Consider the following 25,415-nt stretch of genomic DNA (forward strand, 5'->3'; position numbering starts at 1 on the left):
AATTATTAAATAGATTTTAATCCTTCTGTAACTCTCGGGGGCTGGTCATAAACACAACTAAGACCAAGTTTATGACTTTTAACCCCCACAAATCCTTCAAAAATAATCTCACCCTAGATGGGTCGCATTTGTAGAGAGTCAGCACGTTTGACTGTCTCAGTATCCGTCTTTCAGAAAAAATACAATGGAGGCCCCATCTTGATAAAATGCTCATGAGCCACAAACGTGCGGTCGGGGCATTAAGCAAATAACATCACCAATTGTCCCGGCCTTCACGGTTTCTGACGCAAAGGCAGTTATCTCGGCACTTTATACGCCGAGCTATGGGGATTTGACAACGCTGATGAGATCTGCAGGTCAGAGCACATGTTTTTGAGGGATTTGGCCATGCTTCCCCAGAATGTCCCATTAACTCCCTTGTTGTACGATATGGGCAGACGCTCATTCAGCAATATTGCTAAACTATGCCCGCTGCTCTTTTGGGCTTGCCTTAGGCGGACCTCTGAACTCACGAACTATGCCAAAGCACTTACAGAAGTCATGAGTCCAGATGTTAACCATGGGGTTAAGTGGATATCAATGTCAAGAATTTAATGACAACTCTCGGCCTTAAGGATAGCTGGGATAACCAAAACCCCCCAAGCAAGGCTGAACTTAAACTTATTTATTGGGACTGGATTGATGCCTGGGACCTTGGGAAGGCTAACAGAAGAATTTTCCCAGCACAAACAACGCAGAAGCCTTGAACCTTATTTGGATACAATCCAGATACCATGAGACAGGGCGCTTTACAGTCAATTCAGATTTAGGTCGCTCCCGGTCCATGAATTGACTGCTAAGTGGCGCCCCCCGAAACAGACAAGATGTTCACCTGTCCGACCTACAAAAAGGCAAGGTCCAGATGGTTAACACCAATCTGCAAACAATTAGGTACTCTTGATCATCGCATTGCTTTACGCATTTTAAAATCTGATGCGAGAACCCTCTTTGTTTGCGGAGTGGCCAAAATCTTGAGTTGCGCCTGGATAGTCAGACATAAAGCTTTACGAAGGGAAACCTAATCATACGTTTTCAGCCCCAAGGAAAATAGACTAGAGCATAAGGCGAGCGATCAAATATTGCTCGAACTAACATCTATGCACTGTTACTTACATAAGGTACATCGGGTTTTACTCTTTTAACCATAATTTTTTAACTCTTGTTTTTAACAAAAAATCTTTTTTATCATGATGAAATGATGTCTTATTCTGTCCTGATCGATCAAACTCCATGTATTGGCCATGCCTCTCCATGGTAATTTTTATCTGTAAATAGTCTATTTTTTGAGGTTTGTCTGATGCTTTTATGAAATAAAGCAATTTTGACTTGACTTGAGTCTGTTAGTTTGATGAGTAGGATAAAACACAGATAGAGGAGGGAAGTGTTTAGAAAAATCTTTGGGAGTTCCTCGTAGTAAAAGAGGTTTGGGATGAGTCAGAGAGCCTGTTAGTTGGGTGAATAGGATAGAGGATGGATAAAGGAGAGAAGAGTTTAGGAGTTATTTGGGAGTTCATAGTAGTAAAATAAATTTGGGCTGAGCCATAGAGGAAAGGTATGGAATATTTTGGTAGAGGAATAGGATGAGTCATAGGGTGGTGGTTTGAACAGGCTTTGGGGAGATAAGTTCGTTTTTTTCTCCGAAGTGGGTGGAAAATATATAAAGATGTAGATGCATAACTACACATAACAGGTATACATACATAATGATTTTAACATGATGCACATATGGAAAAAGGTCAGGAGATATACAATTTTACTTGATAAAGTCTCATATGTACATGGATGGATACATTTTTCCAAAATAGGCTTTCCATTTTTGCTGTAAATTAAGATTTTTAAAATTGTATTAATTATGTTTTTAAAATGTTTCTTTTACTTTTTAAAATTTATATTTGTCCACCAATATTTCAATAGTGAAGCACTTATACGTACAATTGCTATAATCATATTTATACATTATGACAGACATTCGTTATTATATGAAAATAAACCCATAAGCATAAACTCATCATCTTATATGTTATTGATGTATTGATCTACTTATATATGAATATAATGATAACCCTATACATATAGGTATGTCTATAATGTTTTTTTATTTATTTCTGTTTTTAAATGCATTTATTTTTCATTCTTCTAGTAAGTTAAAAAAATATATAGAGGGAGATACAAACCCTTATTTGTTCTATTAATTAATTAGTATTTTTCTGTGTATTAATGATTTTTTTAAAGTAAAATGTGTATTGAATAATTAACATTTACACATACTTTCTGTATAATCATGTTTATATGTTGTAAAGGAGTGATTATAGTAAATAGAAATCCATAAGCATTAAGCCAAATACATTTGTTATTTATGTTCTGACCTATATACACTTTAAGCAGAAATATAAGGAGTAAATATATTATAACCATAAGTAATACATACATTTGCTCATTTGCTAAGGATAAATATAAGAAAGTATATACATTTTTAATAATAAGTAGTATGTGCATTTGTCAATCAGTCAATCAAAGAAAGCTTTATTTGACAATACAGGTCAAAAAGCATTGAGCATAACACACTGTTAAAACAATAATTTTTTTTAAATATGTATAAAAATGTGCGCAAATAGGCAATGAGGAAATAAATGCTACCCAATACATTATAATGCAACAAATTCATGTAATAAGGAGCATAAGCAATTAGATTCTTATTTGATGGCTAAAACATTAAAATCCTTAATAAGCACCACACACGTCAACATTAAAAACATTTTTCTACAATCGTTATTTGAGATCTTAAAGACCACATCCATCTTAAACATTTTGGCACAGGGATTGCTTAGCAGAGTGATGAACCGGCGCACAGAATTCTCAGGGCAACACTACATAATCTCGTGCCCATGTTCCTGCATGCCTGCAACAACCATACTTTTCAGGGGCCAGAATAGGCGGGGTAAACAAACAATACATGCAAATAGGTTTCTTCTAGATCAGTGCAAATAGGGCATTTGTTGTCTCCTGATGTAATCCATTTAGCAGTAAAGGACTTTAGTGGTAAACAGCCCACTTAAATTCAGAATACAATTTACGATCAAAGGGCTTTGAGTTTTATGTGTAAAAAGCTCCCTGTTAACGATGTGCAATCACTACTTCTAATCGCTTTTTGTGCAATTTATTTCCATTATCTTTCTTTGATTAAGTCTCTTGGTGGAAACTGGGAGGTAGATGGGGTTTCCCACAGATTCAACATGCACATTATGGTCAAGAAACTTCTAGTATCAAGCAGACAGCTAATTTTATGAAAGTGATCAGCGTCGATAATATCCCTAAAACCCTCTGCAAAGGTATTCAATTCCAGCGTGCACTAGATTCTGCGCCAATATAAAATTAGGCATAACCTGGATAGATCTATCAGAGCTTGCCTACCTAGGTCATTCTGCAGAGTCAGCATGGGTGTACTTTGAGGAAAGCTTGTTATCGCTCGAAGAAACCTATTACTTTATATAGCTAGCTGTGTGAGTTTCTCGAGGCCCCATAGTTCAGTTCCATATAAAACTGAGCTCACCACCTTGGCGTTATACCTTTGCAACACCGGATTAAGAGGCTTGGTCAAAGATGTTTTAAATTAATTTCTTAGGACACCCGCTAATTGCTGGTGCTTTAGTGCCATGGTGCCATGGTGTCAACATGTGGCCTCCATCTCAGTTCCTTCTGCAGGGTAATACCTAAATAGACAAATGCGTCGACCTGTTCAAGGGGTGACCCATCAATTACCATACTACCCTTGAAAGTTCTGTGCTGGTTAAAAGTCATGAACTCAGTTTTTGCTGCGTTAGTTTTTAAACCTCGGAAAAGGCAGAAATCTTTGAAAAGTCACAGTGCACGCTGTAACGTGCTGGGAGTTTTTAGAGATAATGAGCGTGTCGTCAGTGAACATTAAAATCGGAATCTTTTTACCTGATAAAACTGGTGCATCGGTACGAATAGTAGATAAAAAGTTGGCAACTCCATTAATGAAAAGTGAAAATAATGTGGGTGCCATTACACATCCTTGGCGTACTCCCTTCTCTACAGGAAAGGGGTCGGTCTTATTCCCCTGTGCCCCCCCAGCGTACTTGTGCATAGTTTTTCTCATGAAGGCAGGCAATAAAGGAAAGTAAATCGGTGGGTATCCCCATCTCATGTAGTACCACCCATAATTTGTTACATGAGACCAGGTCAAAGGCTGATTTAACGTCGACAAAGGTAGCATACATTCTGCCCTTGCCAGCAACTGCAGTCCGCCAGTATATTAAGATGAATCGAAAGACCTAGTCTATGGTACTTATGTGAGCCCATAAAAACTGCCAGGAGTAAGCTAAGAATGTCGTGATCATTCTTGGGCCTTTGCCATAACAAGCCGGGCCATCACTTTTTGGATTGAATCTATTAGGCTTATTGGCCTATAATTTCCTGGCAAAGACTTGTCCCTTTTTTGTAAACTGGAATGATTTCCATCCCCACCAAGTATCCGGGATGGGGATGCCATAAGCGATGGCATTGCTAATAGCAATATATATTGACTCCATTTAGACTTATCCTGCAAAAAGATATCTGCGGGAACCCTGTCGATACCTGGTGCTCTCCCACCTGTAATGGCACTAAGATAAATTACAGGATACTAAACCTGGTCACCGCTGTTTTTGTATTCATTGCGCAACATGCAAAGAATAGTGATGCACATACAGAATTAAATGTATTGTAATACTCACGTTTTTGATGGAGGATGAATTGAATCCTAAGTCTTTTCTTTAGTTTCACTAAAATGTATAGAATCTTTGAACTCTGAACTGAGGTCATGTGACCAAGAGCTGGATAACTCGAAAAGCATCTTTTTGCCCTAAATAAATACGCTTTGACAAACTAGGATCGGTGTGGCTCGTGCTTACGGATAATGGTAAGCTTGTTGGTTGTGATATATATATATATACACAAAAAAGAAGCAGAGAACTCTAGGTAGTTCTCAAGTTTAGGTGGAAAGCTGCTCCTGTATTGAGCACTCTCAACAACAGCAACACTCTAAATTTGCCCATCTCAAATGTATGCTTTTCTATCAATGGATTAATGCTCAATTCAGAGAGTGGTATGAGCTTATTTGCATCTATTATTGTATGTAAATTGTTCAGGTGTTCTATAAAAGATAACCTCAACCATGACACTATGAACAAGGTGTGTGCGTCTTTTCATCAGCCAGCTGAGGGCCGGTGGTACAGCAACTGCACCCAAGAAATAAATAGCGGGGGGGACCCCATCCTATGTAGAACTCCGAACAAATAACTCCACTCCACAGAGTCAAAGGCCTTAGAGGCATCTAGGAAAACAGCTGCAACCGGGAATTCTGGCGCCACGGTCTGTATTAGGGAGAACAGAGTCCGTAAGTTATGGGTGGTAGCGCTACCTGGGACAAATCCCAATTGATCAGGGAGAATAATGTTATCCATGAGGAGCGTCAGGCATGTAGCTAACACCTTGGCTAAAATTTTTGTGTCGCAGTTAATAAGTGAGAGTGGTCTATAGGAGTCACACACCCTGGGAGGTTTACCAGGCTTTAAGTGATGACCACTTCACGCATCGTGGAGGGTGGTATCCCCGCTTCCAGGGACTCTTCAAATATTCCCCTAGGACTGGTGCCATAATATCAATGTAACATTTATAGAATTCGGCAGGTATCCAGGCCATCCAGGCCCGGGGCCTTACCATTCTGCAATGACATGATGGCCTCTCTAATTTCATCCACCTCAAGTGGAGCGCTAAGAAACTGTCGATAGACATCACTAAGCCAGCAGAGGACAACATCTCCCATAAAGTCATGTAACTATCTGTCCACTCCGCTGCGTAGTGTGTAATGCAGAATAATGAGAGATGAAGGTCTCCATGATACCCCCAGTATCCTGACATGGCCCACTCCACAGTCTCTCTATCTCCAATATGTTGTTATTGAAACGTGGATAGCGTGTGAGTTCTGACAGAGCCCTCCCCGGACGCTCTCCTTCACCATATCTACGCGCTACCCAATGGCGCCCTCGAAAGTTAACTTCCCTGGCAGCTTCTTCCTCATATTCAGATTACTTGACCCTAAATTCCTTCTGTACCTGCCTGGCCTCTCCCCCCAGCATCCTGCTCTCTAACCCCTTCTGCTCCTGCTCCAAAGTCCGTAATGTGCATTGTATGTCTGGCAATACCCCGAAGCTTTTAGAGATAAAATACCCCCGTATAGTAACTTTAAAGGCTTCCCATATTAACTCCACGCTGTCCAGAGAGCCCTTATTTCGTATGAAGAAGTCCTTTATTTCCTCCCCTAGTTCAATCCTAAAAACCAAGTCCATCAAAGACTTCGGTTGTATTCGCAATGTCGGCCTGGGCATATCATACACAGGTATCTTGAGCACAATTTTAACAGGGCAATGATCGGAATATGTCCTAGCGAGATGGCTAGCCCCACTTAACCCCACCCCCAGCGCCTTGGAGAGCAAGCAGTAGTCTAACCATGCCAATGCCCCGTTCGAGATGTGAAATGAGTCCATTCTCGCTGTAGCGGATGTAATAATCGCCAGCCATCTACCAGGCCACCTTCTTCAATAATGCCAGCCAATACCTCGCAAGAGTTGTTGTTGTAGTGTACTGCAATGTCAGCTCTATCCTGAGCAGGAACCAATGCGACATTGAAATCACCCCCCCATATAATATGCGTCAACCCCAAATCCAGAATTTTGGCCCACAAAGACGAAAAAAATTCAGGGGTATCAACATTAGGAGCATAGCAATTTGCGATGGTTGTAGAATCCCTCCCCATCCTTCCCCATGCAATTACATATCTCCCCTGAGGATCCGAAATCGTGCCTGCAAGTGCAAAGGGAACCCATCTTTTAATCAATATGGCAGTACCCCGTGCATAAGAGGAGTAGGAGGAAAATGCTCGTATGTTGGCCCATCGGTTAGCAAAGGTAGTATGAGCTTGAGAATGTATATGTGTCTCCTGCAGCAGTGCCACCTGTATTTGCTGCCTATCCAAATACGCAAGGACCTGCCTGCACTTCCTTGCATCATTGAGCCCTCTAATATTCCAGGATAATATCTTCAGTTCGGTGTCAGCCCCCTCCCCCGTCATGTTTAGTCATTCTTTCACTCTGCCTGCCCACCAGCAAATGCCGCTACAACGCCCCTCCTGTGTGCGTGCCTCTTTTCTGAACTGCAAAAAACATTACATTGTCATTGATGCAATAAACTCCCCGTTCTCGACCAACCCCCTCCCACTGAAACATCCCAATTATGCCAGAATCAAACAGTCCCTCCCCCTTCCCCCACATCAACCATGAAAAGTAATACAGCAGGGGTACTCCAATTGGGGAACTCTACCCAGGTAGCACACGGGTATCTCACACCTGTCCGGCAGACCTGCAACAAGTGGACCATCCCCCTTAAGGCAGTGAGGGTGTCCACATCATCCGTGTTCCATTGTCAGACAGTGTCCGCTTTCAGGAACTCCTACCACTAGGGATGACCAGATCAAACGCTTAATAAAGCGATGCACCTAGTAAATTCAACTGGTGTACAGAACAAAACCCACAGCGAGCTCGAAGGCGATAATTCCACTTCTGAGAGGTGCGCCTCCGATGCATCCCCCTGTTCAGAAGCCGCACCCTTCCTGCACTTCAGCTTCTTGAGGAACTCCTTCACATGCTGCGGTCTCGTATAAATCTGCTGTATGCCCTGATACGTTACCCTAAGACGCGCCGGATACAAGAGGGCATAGTCCACCTGCGCCTGTCATAGTTTCTGCTTCACAGCGTTGAACTTTCGTCTCTCCTCCTGAACATGAGCAGTGAAGTCTGGGAATATGGTGAAGGAGACACCTTCATAAGACAACTGTTTCTGCTCCCTTGCGATCCGTAACACAGTGTCCCTATCCCTATAATTAAGAAGGCATGCAATGATGGGTCGAAGTGTACCTCCAGGAGGCGGCCTGAGACCAAGGGATCTATGGGCCCTCTTAAAAACGAACTGTGGGGAAAGCTTATCTGCCCCGGCCACCGCAAGGAGCATTTTTTCAATGTATCCCTCAAGCCTTCCCGTATTCGTACTCTCCGGCACACCTATAATACGAATATTACTACGCCTATTACGGGCTTCAATGTCCTCATTCTTGGCATTGATTATTCTCAACAATTTGTCCATCTGGGACATCGCTGATTTCAGTTGCGCCATGACATCCTCTGTATCGGAGATCCGTTGCTCAGCTTCCTTGAGGCGTGTATCATGTCCATCTAATTTGTGGGCTATAGCATCCACACGGGTAGCCAGGGTATCCATTTTATCCGCCATAGTCGCAAACCCCTGATGCACCTCCTGCAAAATTGCTTGCATGTCGTTACCAGATCCCGCACTTTGCTCAGGGGGCGCCTCCATTGCACCACTCTCCACCTCCGAGGCCTGCTGACGCACGCTCTTTTTATTTTCAAAGGTAAGACGCGGCTGGCGCGCATCCGTTCTACCCATCATGCGATGTCCAACCTACCCAGAGCGTCGCCAGGTCTCACTTTGCACTCCGGTCTCAATGGGTGCAAGAAAGGATCCGCACCCGACGATTGCTAAGTCCAGCGCCACCTCAATGCGCCCCGTGATCCATCAGCACCTCCACAACAAACGGCCTGCTCCAATATTTCACCGCACAGTGATGAAATGCCTCTCAATATCCACACACTAGGGATATACACGCACAGACCAGTCCCAGCAAAGTTTGCGTAGTCCACCCACCTGGCACTGCACTCCTGGTCCCAAGCAACCCAGACTCCAGCAGAGTAAACAGAATTACGCCGCTTCCAGTCACAAGGAGCTCCCACCCATGGCGCTTCACACAGCCTGTATGAGCCTCAGAATGGTGCTGTTTATCCCAGGCACTCCTTCCGCTGGTATCCCGCAAGTCCTACCAATAGTAAGCAACTTGAGGGGGCCCACCACTCCAATACAATATAAAAAGCGTCGCACGGAGCAGAAAACACAGTTTTTTCCAATGAGAGGCTCACAGTAATATCCACCTGCAGCTACCAGTCCCTCCGGCAGCCCGCACATTCACTAATGTTAGCCCCACAGTAATGGCTGCCACGTTGATATGCAGGGGGGCGCCTCTGTTGGAGATTCGAGTCAAAGCCTCCCGAAATGTGTCCGCGCAGAGGAGAATGATTTCTCGTGAGCGTGGTCCCAACCGCTGGCAGGCTTGGCAATGGTCCTACCGTTTGCTCCGCGACAGGACAGAGATGCAGAGGGAGCTGTGCGGCCCACGCACCACGTGGCCGCCGCGGCTCTTGCGTAGCTCCTCTCCCCCGGGCAATGCTCAGATCGTCTCCAGAGGGCACACCGCCCGCGTCACTCAGCAGCCGGAGAGCCTTCACCATGCGTCCAAGGGCACCAGCTCTAACACCGCTCGCAGCACCAGTGACAGTCGTCGCTATGAAGCAGTGTAGCAGCACTCCGCTCGGTCAGGAACACAAGATAAATACAGGATTGTTAAGCGGGCTGCGGGAGCCTCACGATGTCGCGGCCATTTCGCTTTTGCGCCACCTAGCGCCCCATCTACTGCAAACTCCATAACGGATTGCATGGACGATGTTTTTGATTGGATGCAGGGCAGTCAACTTAATTGCAACCCAGAGACGACGGAAATCATCCCATTTGGACCTCATCGATCTAATTGGAGGGAAGATCTCTGTCCCCCCATGCTGCTAGCCCTGCCCCCTCCTGCTGCAGTAGTAAAAAACTTAGGGGTGAAATTTGACGTTGCTCTTCCTATGTGGTCACAATTCTTACCATTGGTGGGCCAATGCTTCGCCATGCTCCGCACCCTGAAAAAAATCCTTCCACTCCTCCCTTTTTAAGCTAGGAGAGTGGTGGTTCATGGGTTGATCACTTCACGTCTTGACTGCACCAACACTTTCTACCCTCCATGTAGGTCGCTCCCCCTCCACGCAGCTCCGCCTGCGTGCCCCTGCTGCCGCTGCTAAAGGACTCGCTGGTTAGAGTGTCCATCCTCCGTTTTCTTTGCTCTCTGTGCCACTCAATTTTCCCCCTCCTTTGTGCCCCGTTTTGTTTGCTTTGCTCTGAGCCACTGTTTTCCCCTCTTCTGTGCCCTGTTTTTTGCTCTCTGTGCCACTCGTTTTGCCCTTCTTTTTGCCCATTTTTTTGCTCTGTGCCCCATTTCTTTTTTGCTCTATGCCACTGTTTTCCCTCTTTTTTGTCCCATTTTGCTTTCTGTGCCTCTCGTTCTCCCCGCCTCTGTCCCCCTTCGGCCCCTCCCCCGCCTACTCGCTGCTCCTGCCTCCCAGCTGCTCCTCCCTCCCACCTTCCCATATATGCAGGACGCTGCGCAGCCGCGCAGCGGACGCATGCAGTGGGCGCGCCTAAGGCAAGCCCGTCTGCGCCCATCCGCGCCTGGACCGTGCCCTGCGCCAGAACCCCTGGCCCCCACGAATGCCACAACACCAGACTGCGATACAACGCCAGCACCCTCCATGCACTCAACGCCGGCCAAGACCACAGCTGCGTCCAGGCCGCCCCGAAACACACCCACGGACCTTTCTCCTGCTGCACCTGCAGCTTCACCTGCGACAAAGCCACCAAACCACCAAGGACCGGACCCAACCACCTCCGCTGCATACTCCTAAACACACGCTATGCACGCAAACACGCCGTCGAGATCTGGGCCATGCTCGACACCTCTACACCAGACGTTGCCTTCCTGACCGAGACCTGGTGGAAAGACTCCTCGGCTCCCGACATCGCCATAGCCGTCCTGGACGGCTACAAGATCGCATGCAGAGACCGCACCAACGGAACTGGAGGAGGAATAGCCATCGTCCACAAGTCCAGCCTCAAGGTCTCCACCGACTCAGACGACACTCTGAGCACCGCCGAACACCTGCACTTCCGGATCCACACTGACCCCAACACCACCCTCATAGGAACACTCGTCTACAGACCCCCAGGACCCCAGCCACAGTTCAGCGACTCCATCGCCGACCTCGTCAGCACCCACGCACTCGCCTCCATGGACTACATCCTCCTCGGGAACCTGAATTTCCACCTCGAGAACAACAACAACGCCAACTCTGCCACCCTGATCGACAACCTCGCCAACCTCGGCTTCAGACAACTCATCACCGCTCCCACCCACGCCACCGGCCACACGGTTGACCACATCTTCTCCACGAGCACCCACGTCTCCTTCGACCACACCACTGAACTCCACTGGACGGATCACCGCTGCATCCATTTCACCTACAAGAAGCCCACCACGCAACACCACACCCAACAGCTGCCCCGCCGCTGCTGGAACAAAGTCACCGAAGACCAGATGGCCACCACCCTCGCCCAGAACCCACCCACGACCCCACTAACCCAGCCGCCGCCCGCAACCTCAGACAGTGGATCAACGACTGCGCCAACACCCTCGCCCCACTCAAAAAACCCTCCAACAGCCGCACCAGCAAGAAAGCCACCTGGTTCACCAAAGAACTCTAGACCTCCAAACGAGCATGCCGGAAATTGGAAAAGAAATGCCTCCACGAACGAACACCAGACAGCCACGCAGCCCACAAGGACGCCACCCGCAGACATCACCATCTCATCAGATTAGCCAAGAGATCGTCCTTCAAAACCTGCCTGGACAACAACGCACACGACAGCAAAGAGCTCTTCAGCATTGTGAAGGAACTCTCCAACCCCAGCACCAACGCCAATAACATCCCGCCCTCACAAGAACTGTGCGACTCGCTAGCCACCTTCTTCCACTGCAAGATCGCTGACATCCACGACAGCTTCAACACCAACTCGACCACCCCGACAATGTCAGACTCCACCCCCCCCTATGAACACCACCCGCATCAACCGCCTGACCTCCTGGACCAACGTCAACAACGACGAAACATGCAAGATCATGAACTCCATCCACTCAGGATCACCGTCAGACCCCGGCCACACCACATATTCAACAAAGCAGACGCAGTCATCGCACCCCAACTACGGAAAGTAATCAACATCTCCTTCGAGACAGCTACGTTCCTGGAAAGCTGGAAGCACGCCAAAATCAACGCCCTTCTCAAGAACCCCAAGGCGGACCCCAAGGACCTCAAGAATTTCGGGCCCATCTCCCTGCTCTCGTTACCGTCGAAGGTTATCGAGAAAATCGTCAACACACAACTCACCCGCCACCTCGAGGACAACGACATCCTAGACCCATCCCAGTCCAGATTCCGAAAAAACCACAGCACCGAGACAGCCCTCATCGCCGCCACAGACAACATCAGGATCCAACTAGACAACGACGAAACATCAGCCCTCATCCTCCTGGACCTATCAGCTGCCTTCGACACGGTCTGCCACCGCACACTAAAGACATGCCTCCAAGAAGCCGGAATCCAATAGAAGGCCCTGGACTGGACCACATCCTTCCTCTCCGGCAGAACCAAGAGCGTTCGCCTTCCCCCCTTCCGCTCGGCAGCCACCGGCATCATCTGTGGCGTACCCCAGGGCTCATCCCTCAGTCCAACGCTGTTCAATGTCTACATGGCCCCCCTCGCTCACGTCGCCCACCAGCACGACCTCAACATCATCTCCAACGCCGACGACACCCAGCTCATCCTCTCCCTCAACAAAGGACCCACACTCTCCATGTCGAAGCAGGTCAACGCCGTCTCCTCCTCCTGCTACTACACCCTCCGCATGCTCCGCAGGATCTACAAGTGGATCCCCACCGAAACAAGAAGAACGGTGACGCAGGCCCTCGTCAGCAGCAGGTTGGACTACAGCAACGCACTCTGCGCAGGAATCCCGGCCAAACACCTGCGACGACTGCAACGCATCCAAAACGCCTTCGCCTGACTGATCCTCAACGTCCCTCGCCACAGCCACATCACCCCCCACCTGAGAGACCTACACTGGCTCCCCGTCGACAAGAGGATCACTTTCAAGATAGTCACACACACACACACAGCACTTCACAACACCGGACCAGCCTACCTCAACAGCAGACTCGGCTTCTACACCCCCACTCGGCGGCTCGGCTCCGCCAGCCCCACCCTCGCCGCTGTCCCCCGCATCCAACGAACGACCTCTGGTGGCAGATCCTTCTTCCTCGCCGCCAAAACTTGGAACACCCTCCCTACCCACCTACGACAGACCCAAGACCTGCTCACCTTCAGAAGACTCCTCAAGACCTGGCTCTTTGAGCAGTAGCGGACTCCCCCCAGCGCCTTGAGACCCTCACGGGTAAGTAGCACGCTTTATAAGTACAAGGATTGGTTGATTGATAGGAGCTACAGAGCCGTTGGTGTGCAGCCTACAAGTGGGCCAAAATATAGCCACCAGGCTTCTTCTACTTCTTCCTAGGCATTCGTCCACTGCATATGCATTTAAGGCTGTCCATTGACTACCCATCAGGAAAACTATATTTTTCAAAGCCCTGGTCTTGGTGCATGGGGCAGTGTACTTAGCTGGTGCAGATTATCTGGCAAAGAGATTTGCACAGTATTGTTCTTCTAGAATGATGCGTTCCTCCTCTGCCTCACTGCTATTGATTCTTTGCTTCAAACGGGTCCGCAGGGGAGGCAAAGCCTTCTCTTTTCTGGCAGCTGAAGCCTCGAACGAACTCCCATGCAATTCCCCTCGAAACTGCGGTCCATTGGAAATTGAAATCCTGGCTCTTCCCATTGTGACGGTGAGGTGTGTATCGTAGGGTGTTTGCCCTTTAGTGCCGGGACACTCCTCGGATTAGCCGTGCGCTTTATAAAACTCTCTTCATTCGTTCATCCAACAGACCCAGTTTTGTTTCCCACTGCGTTCTCAAGATAGAAAAGGTGTCTGGGGTTTGTATGACCAGTGTTTTGTGTATATGCGATCATTTCTTATCCAAAAGGGAGGACCTTACTTAGTTTTGTCTCTAAAGGCTAAACTCTATGATATCCCCCAGTGCTGCCAAATACTGTGTCTGCGTGTTGAGTTGCAGATTGCAAAAGAACAGAGTTGTGTGCAAGCCAAAGTCATCTTCCAGTACCAGAAATGTCTTAGGCTGTGTAGTGATAGGGATGTCCTCCAGTAGTGTAGTACCCAGCACGCCCCAGACAGTAAATGTAAATTGATAAATGTAAATTGATACTTGTATAGCGCACTACTCACCCGCAAGGGTCTCAAGGCGCTTGTAAGAATACCGCTGGGGAACCCATCCTGGCTTTCCCTGTGAGGTGCCCACTCCTGGGCACCCCCAAGGTGGAGGCCTGGCATCCTTAGCGTTGTGAGGGCCGTTGTGGAGATTAAGCAAGCTATTGCCCAGAGTTGCAGAGTGGGACTCCATGATTGGAATAGGCACCGAGGCGAGAATTATCTGGTCCGTGGAATTTTGAGCCCAAGACCCGCCGAGGCGGGGAATTGAACCCTGGTCCCGGGCTAGACCTCTGCATCAGGGTCTGCCGCTCTAACCATTTAGCCACACTTCTCCAGTGATGCCTTCCAGTGCACCAACGTATGTTGACATTGTTACAGCCAATCAAAGAGAACCACGCCTGGACATCTACCAATAGGGCTTCCGAAGCAACTACAGCACCAAGACCGCACTGCTCGATGCCACCGACAACATGCACTCCCTCCTCGGCCCTGGTGAAACTGCAGACCTCATCCTTCTGGACCCCTCGGCCACCTTCAACACCGTCTTTCACCCACCCTAAGCATGAGACTCCACGATGCCGGCATCCACGACAAGGCCCTGGACAGGATCTCCTCCTTCTTTACTGGCAGAACACAGTGGCCAGACTACCTCCGTTCCTCTCAGTACCAACATATATCAGTTGAGGAGTACCCCAGGGTTCCTCCCTGAGCCCATCCTCTTCAACACCTACCTGGCCCCCCTCACAGCCATCGTCAAAAGCCCAAATGCCATATACTCAACATCATCTCCTACCCCAACCCAGCTGATCCTCTCCCTCACCAACGAACTCACAGACGCCAAATTTAACTTTCACAGCAGGATGAAGGCCTTTGCCATCTGGATGAAAGATAGCTGCCTCAAGCTCAACACGGACAAGACTGAAGTAATCTTCCTGAGACCCACCCCTCAGTGTGGGAAGACTCCTGGTGGCCTGCCGCACTCGTAACACCCCCCCAGACCATGCATAAAACCTCGACATCATACTGGACTCATTGCTCTCAATGAACCGCCAGATCAACGCCATCTCCTCATCATGTTTCCATACGCTTCGCCTCCTTTAAGAGACATTCACCTACACACTCATCACCAATATACTTGACTACAGAAAGGCACTCTACGCCGGCATCACCCACAAACAGCTTGGGAAACTACAGAGCATTCAGAACGCTGCAGCCAGACTAGTCCTCAACATCCCTCGCAGCAACCACATAACACAAAGCCTCTGCCAACTCCACTGGCTCCCATCCAACAAGAGAATTACCTTCAAGCTCCTCACTCATTCCTACCAGGCTCTACACGATGCAGGACAAGCATATCTGAACCATCACCTCTCATTCCACGCAACCGCTAAACAACCTTGCTCTGCCCAACTCGCACTAGCCACCATTCCACGGATATACAAGACCAGAAGCGAAGGAAGATCCTTCTCCTACCTCGCCACCAAGACCTGGAACATGCTGCCCCTCCACCTCAGGCAATCCCTGTAGCTGACGCAATTCAGGAAGGATCTCAAGACCTGGCTCTTTAACTGAACCTCCATGCCCAGACAGATCAGCAATCCCCCTCTGCGCCTGAGGCCCTGAAGGGTGAGTAGCCACGCTATACAAGTGCCTGATTGATTGATTGATTGATTGATTGAGCCAATAGTGGGGTTTGATAAGTTAGCCTCTCACTCCATCCCAGAGCCTGTAGGGTGACATTCCATAGTATTATAACTGTTGTGGCTGTTGGGACGACTGGAGATAGCCGACCCTCATACAGAAAATGTAGTATGCTTCTGCCTCCCTCCCACATTGCCCATCTCTCACTATTGTAGGATGGCTCTGACTTTACATCAAATAGCCAGTCATTGATCACCAGCAAGTGTAACACCGAGTGGTGACTTACAGAACTTAGCTTTACTGAACATGGGGTCCTGGTATTACAAAAAAGAAGCATATTTCATATGTTAGTGTTCGGAAAAAGGAAACTGGTTATTTGGGTGGGTTATTTTGTAATGTGCATGGTATTTGAGGGAGGGTGTCATCTTTAAGAGGGCAAGCCTACCAATGAATGAAATTGGAAAAGTTCAGTGTGCGAGCTGTCTCTCCACCTCTTTCAAATGCGAATGAGGTGCGCAGACACAAAAGTATGCAAATAGACAACACCATTCTCCTCATGGTTTTGAGGCCTGGGAAATCCAGTTGGCCTCACATACAGTGCCCGCTATTGGGAAAATGCAGGGCTTACTCCAGTTCACACGTAGGTGTACTCCCAAAATGTTTCAAGTATTAGCGCCCTAGGACCCAAGAGGTCTAGCTGCCCTAAATAAATGAGCAGGTCATCCACATAAAGAGAGACACAGTCCTCCACTCCGCTGCCGATCTACACCCCTGTACCCCTGAATCCACTCTGAGCAGTGTGGCCTACTGCTCTATGGCCACAGCTAAAACCAGGGGTGGAAGTAGTCAACCCCAATTGTGTCACATAGGACAGGGACGAGGTCCTACATAACAACATTCACCCGAACACAGGCAGCGAGGTCTGTGTTGAGTAGCTCAGTGTACTCAAGGAAGTTAGGTCTCAGTCCTAGATTCTCTAGTAAGGCAAATAGGTACATCCAAGCAAGGTTATTGAAAGCCTTCTCAAAATCGGCTTGCAATATTGTAGCTGAGAATTGAAAGTGTCAAGCGAGAGAGCATTGTGTAGGTGATGTATATAATGTCTTGTTGCTTTCTGGGGGATAAAGCCTCATTGGTCTTTCTTTCCACAACCCACATTCAACCACAGCGGCAAGGCAGGTCGTAAGAACATGCACTAGAATTTTAGCTTCAATAATAATAAAAGATATTGGTTGATAATAGCCACAAGTGTGTCTGCCCAACCCACCTTGAGTATCACTCTATAGTTGCCTCCACTTGTTCCTAGGCCGGGTCCCTTTCTCTCTCATAGACCCATTGAGGTCCAGTAGGTGTTGAGTCCACTGAAATACACTGACTTTGTATAGTTTAACGTGCAACACAGGGCTAAGTGGTATGTTTCCCTTGTTGCAACTGGTTGAGCGCATTTACCATTTCTTCCCATGCAACATCTCCATTCAGTCATTCTCAGGCCGACAGGGGTCAGTTCAGTAGGGAGGTCACAGACTCCAGAATGTCCAAAAGCTGTGAACTTGGCCTGTGACTATATAGGATTTTGGCTAAAAGGGGACAACATCCATTGCTTTATTTTCAGGGTTTACTATTTTGATTGTGTCCAATTCACAGCAGTTATTCAATCCCCTGCTGCTGCTAGTTGTGTTCTAGGTTCACTATCCAGGCTTCCGCTTCCAGAAGCTGCTGCCCACTCTCCTAAAGTTTTGCAATATATGCCATCACCCTACCCCTGAATGCAGAATTATAGTCGGTAAGCCCACTGCTCTTCGGGTGATACAAAAGGAGGATTATATTTCTTCTCCTAGGTATGTTTTAAATCTATTAAGTAGCCACCAAGGATTTATCCAACACATTGAAGCATCACACTGAGTGGCGCCTGGTCAGATAACACCCTACCATACATCTGCATATCTACAACACAGTCCAAATCTGTGGCCGGGAGCTGCAGACCCTCCACTCGGTGCAGGGCCCGAGACCTGGTCTTCAGGCAGCCTCCTGCCCCCTGGGCCCACAGCTGGCCCTCCTACCAGAAATATGGCCCAAGAGCCCCACCACTGCCTCCACAGCAAGCTCCCCTTCCCAGGCCACCATAGGCAACATGTTTAACCAACCAGCCGCAGGTTATCGCTGTTTGCTGATGGCGCGGGCCACAAATCTAGGATGTCGCTTCTTGGGTGGTGAAAACAGAGTTTGTGGCTTTGAGTCAGGCAGCAAGACTATTAGGGTATGAGGCATGACTCTTAGCCGAACTCGTCCACTATCATGGTGGTCTTAGGTTCTCGATTTTATATGTGAAGCTGTATAAATGGGTGATGTCAGCAGTGATTGAAAGATGGTTGGAACCCATGGTGCAGGAGCCAGTAGCTATATAATGGTTCAAAGATCATTCAGTACTGGAAGCCATGCCTAGGAAGTTTTTTTGCATCGGGCCCTAGGATTGAAGATATCTTGAAGACAGCTAATTGGTCAAGTGCTGTGTGTTTGTGAACACAGAAAAAACGGAATACCGGAAATAGAACCTAGCTATGGGTGAAGAGAGACTTCCCCTCAAGTGGAGTGGGAAAGTCTGCTGATTTAGAAAGTAGTATTTATTTCTTGAGTCCCCTCACTCATCAGGGTTTCCCCTTGGTGACATGCTTCATCATAGGGGTCCTCTCAAACCGCTGTAGATCGAGGCGTGGTACGACTTGCGAAGTTACGTAAGAACACTTATTTGAATTAAATGTGTAGTGCAGTGTTGTGGAATGGGAAAGGAATAGGTTAAAAATACTTAACTAGTGGGCGAAATATTTTATTCTAACTCCAGTCGGTATGTTTAAAAACAGGGGTGAATACTAGGGAAAAGCAAAATAACCGTGATGAGTTAAGCGTCTCTAGTATTAGGTGACATATTTCAAGCCTCCCCAAAGCTCTTCCTCAGGACCACACAGGGACCATCCCTGTACGTACCACTCCTAAGTGACCTATAAATTAGGTAAATAGTGAAATACAAAGTGCCACACCTAATGTGTGTGCACTATTTTTCTAATACATACGATTTACTCAATGGTACGTAGTATTTTATGCGAGGCTCAAATGTGCCTCATGATCTCGAGGGGTTGAGGGGCTCGTAGTCACACTTTTGTCAGAGCGTGCCTCACCAGTAATACACCTACTCACTCCACGGAGACCCAATGATGAAGCTAGGGGAACCCTGGTGAGTGAGGGGACTCAAGAAAGAAATTCTTCTTTCTAAATCAGTAGACTCTTCCACTCCACTCAAGTGGAAGTCTCTCTTCAACCTTAGCTAGGTTCTATTTCCGGTATTCCGTTTTTTCTGTGTTCATTACTGAGTAAGGAGGGTGAACCTAGCCGACAAACCTCTACATCCCCCCCCTTTTTTGAGTGTCTGTGTGTTTGTGAGACGTTACTTCAGGGTAGGTGGCACAAGAATTATCCACGGTTTGGTGATATGAGAATCTGGATTTCATGAAAGGCACAGATTCTAGAATTATCTCTTCTTAATTCACCTATATGGTGCTTGAATACATTAAAAAAAGAAACAATAGAAGAGGAACAAAAATGAAAAAACTGAAAAAGAGATAAAGGTCCATATTATTACTTGATTTTCTTGCCTTCAAAAATGCCAGTAAGAGAAAAAGTTAAGAGACAAGGGGATGAACAGGAGGATGGTTTCTATTGGCTTGACAAAGGTACAAGTAAGAAGTAGTGGACTTTTGGAGTAGTTAAAGCGTGAACATGTTAACTAATAGAGTGTTTATGCCAGCCAATTGAGGTGTTCTAGTTGTAAAGTTTCAATTGTGTTATGTAAGGGTTGTTTAAGGTAGTGTGGTGAAGTAAATAAAGAGATACGCCTCAATTACTCCTCATATGTCACTCCATGCTGACATTCACCCCATAATGGAATTCTCCTTATATGCTCTGCACCCACCTGTTATCAAATGCCGTGACATCATTCAATTGCTTCCGGTAGCTCGCAAGCAAAACCCAGTCTGAACAGTTAGGCGGTGGCGGTCCCACTGGAGGAGGTTTGGCAAACTTGAACAGGACCTTGTCGGCATTACCGAAGCAAATGTAGCAATCAGGTAAGTATGATGCCTCCTTTACCAGCCAGTCAACGTTCACCAAGGTATACTCATGCAAGTGCAAAGCTGCTCCTACAGGGGTAAGGAAGAGGTGGACATGGGATGAGATTATGGTTATGGTCCAAAACAAGAACTTGAAAGATGTGCAACTCATGTAAATCAGCTATGTCGCATCTCTTTTTATTACCTATAGTTAATAAATCTGAACACACAGTCCAAGATAAGAATGAGATCTGCTCACATGAGAAATTGGCAGGAATAAAATAGATAACTCCATACAAGATCTTTGTTAGAGATCAGAGATAGTCTTGGTCAGATAAATGCAAATTCAATGCAAATCTTTCCAGAAAACATTCCTTCAGGAATCCTTAACTAACATATCCACAGCCCATCACTACAAAATCTATTCAGCTCTTCCCTCCTCCCTCCAACCTCCTAATATTCTGAATATCCTCAGATTTTCTGTAAGACCCTCTGTATGCCTTGGAATCCCAACATAAGAGTGTTTAATGAGTATGACTTCTGAGTTTGCTTCTTAAATAATGATCATACCTTTAAACTGACAGTGAATGAGATATATGTTCAAAATAAGAATATTGTAATGAAGAAATAGTATTATGATGAATTAAATCAATAATTCATTATAACAGATTGTTGCCATTTTCCATTAGGTAAACAACAATGACAAACACTGAATGTAAATTACTATACTGATTAAAATGTGGCACTAGCTCTAACCCTAACCCTTGCACTTATCTGAACTGTACACCTTTTACCAAGCCCAACTCTCACCCTTCCACGCACACCTCAGTCCCATGTCGGACCCTAAACAAATAATATTTTTTAAACACTTTATATGTAATTTTGATTCTGTGAATGAGCATAGGTGATACATTCAATTCAGTGGAATTGATCTGCTCCATCAAACAATAAGACATTGTACACAATAAGCAACTTTAGGTTATGTGCCCAATAATTTCTGGCACCAGGCAATAGCCCTTGGAACTGGCAGCACATATAGCAAGGTGGGTCAGCCAGAGTCTGAGGTGGCGGGCGGGGATGGCAACAAGACATCAAGGTTGGCAGTATGTACTAATTACGGGACAGTGATGGGGTGAATACCCCTCTTTGGCCGCGCTTCATATATGTTTTGAACACTAGCCTTTTAGAGTCAAATTTGTGCAATTTGTCATGAATATTCGCTGAGAGCTTTTCCGTGGCAATTATATTGCAGATTTTACCCCACCAGAGATGTACTGGGAGGTAATGGGCTGCTTCTAGACCAGAGAAAGGGACAAACTTGCTGCCCTTGGGCAGGTCCTCCGGTAAGGCGGAGGAACATCGCCCCACTGCTTTAAGAGCAGTGCAGAGGAAAAATAAAATGATAATAACAAAACATTATTATCATTGTATTTTTCCGTTCCTAGGTGCGGGGAGGGGCAGGTCTGGCCAGAGCAGGGGCCAGGGGAGGAATGGTGAGCACACTCAAGGTGTACATGAATGTTTGACTGGTCGGCCTGGGCCGGCCAAACATTCATGTGCACTTTGCCTGTTCCCCCCCAGGCTGCATTACTAAGCCTAGTGGGGACCATGCACAGGCTCCTTGTTCCCGTCTGAGCGCCGAACCACGGCGCTTACATCATTCACAAAAGTGCAATGAAACGTTGTTTTTGGCTATGGGGAACCAATCACAACGCTGCATTGCAACATTTAAATTGGCTTAGGGAGCCTGGAAGCCCAGGTGCTTTCTTTTTTTATTTTCTACCTGTCTCCCCATCACTGTTCCCTGCCAACCTCCACTGTAGCTGCCACTGTGAATTGTGATAGGAGTGTGTCCATGAGGATAGTGAGTAGAAACACACTGTTGTCCTCAGCATCCCAGTGGAGCACCACCAGCAGTTCTAATACCAAAAAATGTGCTTGATGTGTGATAAGATTTCCTTCCAATATATCTGATTCCATGGGCTTGTCAACCACATACGGCAAAAAGTGCCCCTCTCTCCACAATTGTTCCAGCATCATGCTGTGCCTCTATTCTTAACATGTAAACAGGTGAGGACAGGTACCAACGGGTTAACAGCTTAGAGCGGTGATACCCAAAGTACTGCCCCAGGGGCGCATGCAGCCCTCCTGACCTTTACATGCCGACCCCTGATCAACAGCACCACTGGGTTGCAGTTCACTCGCCTCAGCACTAACTTTAAAAATATGTTAAATATACAGGCAAGCATTTAATTAAAGGTTAGTTGAAGTTAAAGAAAGGAAATAACTAGTTTCTTCTGCACCACTTAACTTAAGGAACAGCTTCATTTTCAAAGCCATCTCGCAGCAAAAGTGTAAAATTATGATAAGGTCCTTTCAAAATTCAACAAGCACAGCCACATAAAGAAACAAAAAGTTACTCCAGGAAAGATGCACTTTGTAACTGGGCATGAGAAAGCGTTTACCACCCAACAATAAAGACATCAACCAATTTTAGACAAATATTCCGTGTCCACCTGCATGAAAGAGCATCTGAGAGAAAGGACATTTAGGTCATGCATATGTTCACTTTCAGTCCGCAAATGCATTCGGTCTTCATTAGCCGATTAGTTCCTCATTAGCTGATTAGTTCCTTCCCTGTGTGCTCTCCATTCCGCGCGGCATCGTCTGAACATCAAAAAAGAAACCGCGAGTGGAATGAAAAATGGACGCGCCCACAGATGGTGTTGACATTAATTATGCATGTTACCTACGCAGGCTTACACAGCAAACGGCTACTAATTGCATGGATATTGGGTATTATTTTTTCAATTACTTGTTGCAAAAATTATGGTCGGAGTCAACATGCGCAGGCAAGCCCTTCCTTTCAATAATGTAACTGCATTAGACTTTGAACGTGTGGCCCGCCTTCCTCCACAACAACACAGTCTCTCCCGTGTGACCGAGGCGCGCGACAGGTGGCCGCGGTTGAGACTGGGCTGCTCGCAGCTGTCCCTGCTCCCTCCCCTAGGTCGGCCTGCGCAGTTGCCGGCTTACCTTCCCGGTGACGCTTGCTCATCTCTCTTGCCGTTTTGCCCAGCCTTGCCGTGGGTGCTGCTTGGGTGGTAGGCCGTGAGAACAACTTCTGAGGAGTTAGACAGCCAGTTCATGGTGCGACGAGCATCATTTCTGCAACTACACGCTGAACGGAGAGACGGGAGCGTAACTTCCTGTCTCGCCTGGCAACTTGGCTCATTAGTATCTGTCAGCGCCGCCCCTTGCTAAGATGTTGCTGAGCAAGAGCAAGGGCAGAAAACCCTGCACACAACTACAACTGAGAAACGAAAACCGGGCGGTGGAGCAACACGAGAACATCTCCATGAGTCAGGGATTTCAGGGGCGGGTTTGTCTCACGGGTTTGTCTCACGCTGCCTGCACGCGCCAGTCGGCCCTCTGATTGGTTAATAAGAACCACCAATCAGAGAGCTGACTTGGGCATGCAGGCAGCGTGATGAGGGGCGTGCTCTTTCCCGATGATGTCAGGGAGAGAAAGAAGAACAAAAACACACCCCTCTATTCCAAAAAGATGGGGCTTAAATGGAGTGACGCCCCTCTCCTCCAATGGCTGGCCAGCATTTACGAGTCCAGCCAATGGAGAAGAGGGGCGGGTTTAAGCCCCCAATACTCTAAACATAAAATCTCGGCTGCGCGACACTGCTGCACAGTGTACGCTAGGCCGAGACCTAAAAAGTGTATTTCGTTAACATATAGAACAATTTCACCTTAGTATATCAAATTGAGAAGTATTTGTTTAAGTGATAGTTTTCAAATATGAATTTAGAAACATTCATTGTTCCCCCTACACCGACAACAATGAAAAAAGTATACAAGAGGCTAGTCAGTTGTTATGTGTACTCTTAGGCTGGCCTAGGTTCCTATTATACATGAATAACATTATGGTTAATGTAAATCAAACACAGGAGAAGGTGTTGTACAGCATACATTCTGAAGGTATGTATTTCACTTAGTGGTTCTCTGCCATATTCTCCCCAAGTCTCACTCGAGATCACTGTTCCCAGGTCTCTTTTCCAAGTTTGAACATAAAGTTTGAACATACTTGTGTTTGGGTTTTATGAGCAAGTCTAAGACAGTTCTCTGAACCTATGTTATTCACTTGCGTACCTGCTTGTCTGAGAACAATGCTTCCAGGGGGTGTTTTCCCTGTTGGCTAATAGGAACACCTTTTCTGACCTGGACCAGTTTAGGAGCTGTTGCTTTTGAAAGGCGTCTGTTCTGTCAAGCTTCCAGCTGTGCATGAGTTTGTCTCTTGGGAGGAGTGTTCTCTCTGAAAACAATTCACTCAACAATGGATGATTATGTGTATTCCAAGTGTTCAATCTGATGTTGCGAAGCCCCGATGGGGAGTCTGAATTATGCACTATGCGAGTCAGAGGTGATGGGTATCTGGTGGAGTCCACCATTCGTGGCCAATACTCTATCAGTATGATAGGGGCTGAGAATAGCGTGGCAATCCCACGCCATGCCCTTGAAGGGAGCCATTAAAGTACAGCATGTGTAAGAAATTAGGTTATTGGTTGGGAGGTGGGAGCTGCACTGAGGAAACCACAATCCTCATCAGGATGCACCACAAAGAACGCCACATTAACCTGTGCTTAACTCTTAAGTAGCTTGGCACAAAATAAGTCAGGCTTAACCTGTAGGCTATTGATGCAGTACACAAATAATAAAAAAAAAACTAAAAACATAACACCAGAAAAATCCCAAACCAATTTAGAAAAATTTAGAACATTTTAATAAATAAAGTGATATCAAAGCAACAAACATCCAATCAGTAGAACCGGAGATTTTGCATTTCAAGATTTTAGGTACGTTTAGAACCTAAAGGCACAAAATGCCAATTTTGGGTATCTGGACAAAATCACCAGTTCAGGCTGCCCACGATGCAGCATAGGCTGCCACAGGACACAAGTTGGCCCGCTGAGAAGTGCAGCTTATGTACTTGGTGCGAGGTCCATGGGGCATTGCTTGGGCAGGAGCTTGTTGTGTCCCTCCAGCTCAAACAGAAAGTCAGTCAATTGACCCTTGGAGTCACTCAGGTTACCCTGGGATGTAGTTAAGCAGGTCCAGTTTTCCTTCCCAGTGAGCAAAGCAGTCCTTGAGCAGGAGGGCAGTCATTTGGTGGAAAAATATTCCTTCTTCTGTAATGTCAATAGGCTCAGAAGTGTTCTGAAGACGCGTTCACGAAGTCAAATATTTATACCTGGCGCTAGCGTGTGTGTGTGGGGGCAGGGAGGAATATCTTGTCCTACACATTTGGCTTTCGAAATTTGGTCTCTTTCCCTATAAAGGCTCCAAGAAGCCTGGGGTGACAAAAGGCTGGTGTCAGGGTCTTTGTATGTTCTGGAGGCAATTCCTTTAAAGTATATGAAGGGGAAGGCAGAGCTCTGCCACAAGGCATCC

The 25,415-nt window shown here is 46.8% G+C and overlaps 1 protein-coding gene across 2 annotated transcripts in view; it reads right to left on the reverse strand.

The window, feature by feature from the left end:
* LOC144808584 (adenosine deaminase 2-like) overlaps positions 1-25,415 on the reverse strand; it is a 468,380-nt gene that overhangs the window by 295,990 nt on the left and 146,975 nt on the right. For both annotated transcript variants that reach the window (XM_078673647.1, XM_078673645.1), the window contains exon 4: positions 19,820-20,045. In XM_078673647.1, coding sequence (XP_078529773.1) covers positions 19,820-20,045 — 226 coding nt within the window. The remainder of the gene's footprint in view (positions 1-19,819; positions 20,046-25,415) is intronic.

This window comes from Lissotriton helveticus, chromosome 1_1 (genome assembly GCF_964261635.1).
Source record: "Lissotriton helveticus chromosome 1_1, aLisHel1.1, whole genome shotgun sequence".
NCBI classification, from domain to species: domain Eukaryota; kingdom Metazoa; phylum Chordata; class Amphibia; order Caudata; family Salamandridae; genus Lissotriton; species Lissotriton helveticus.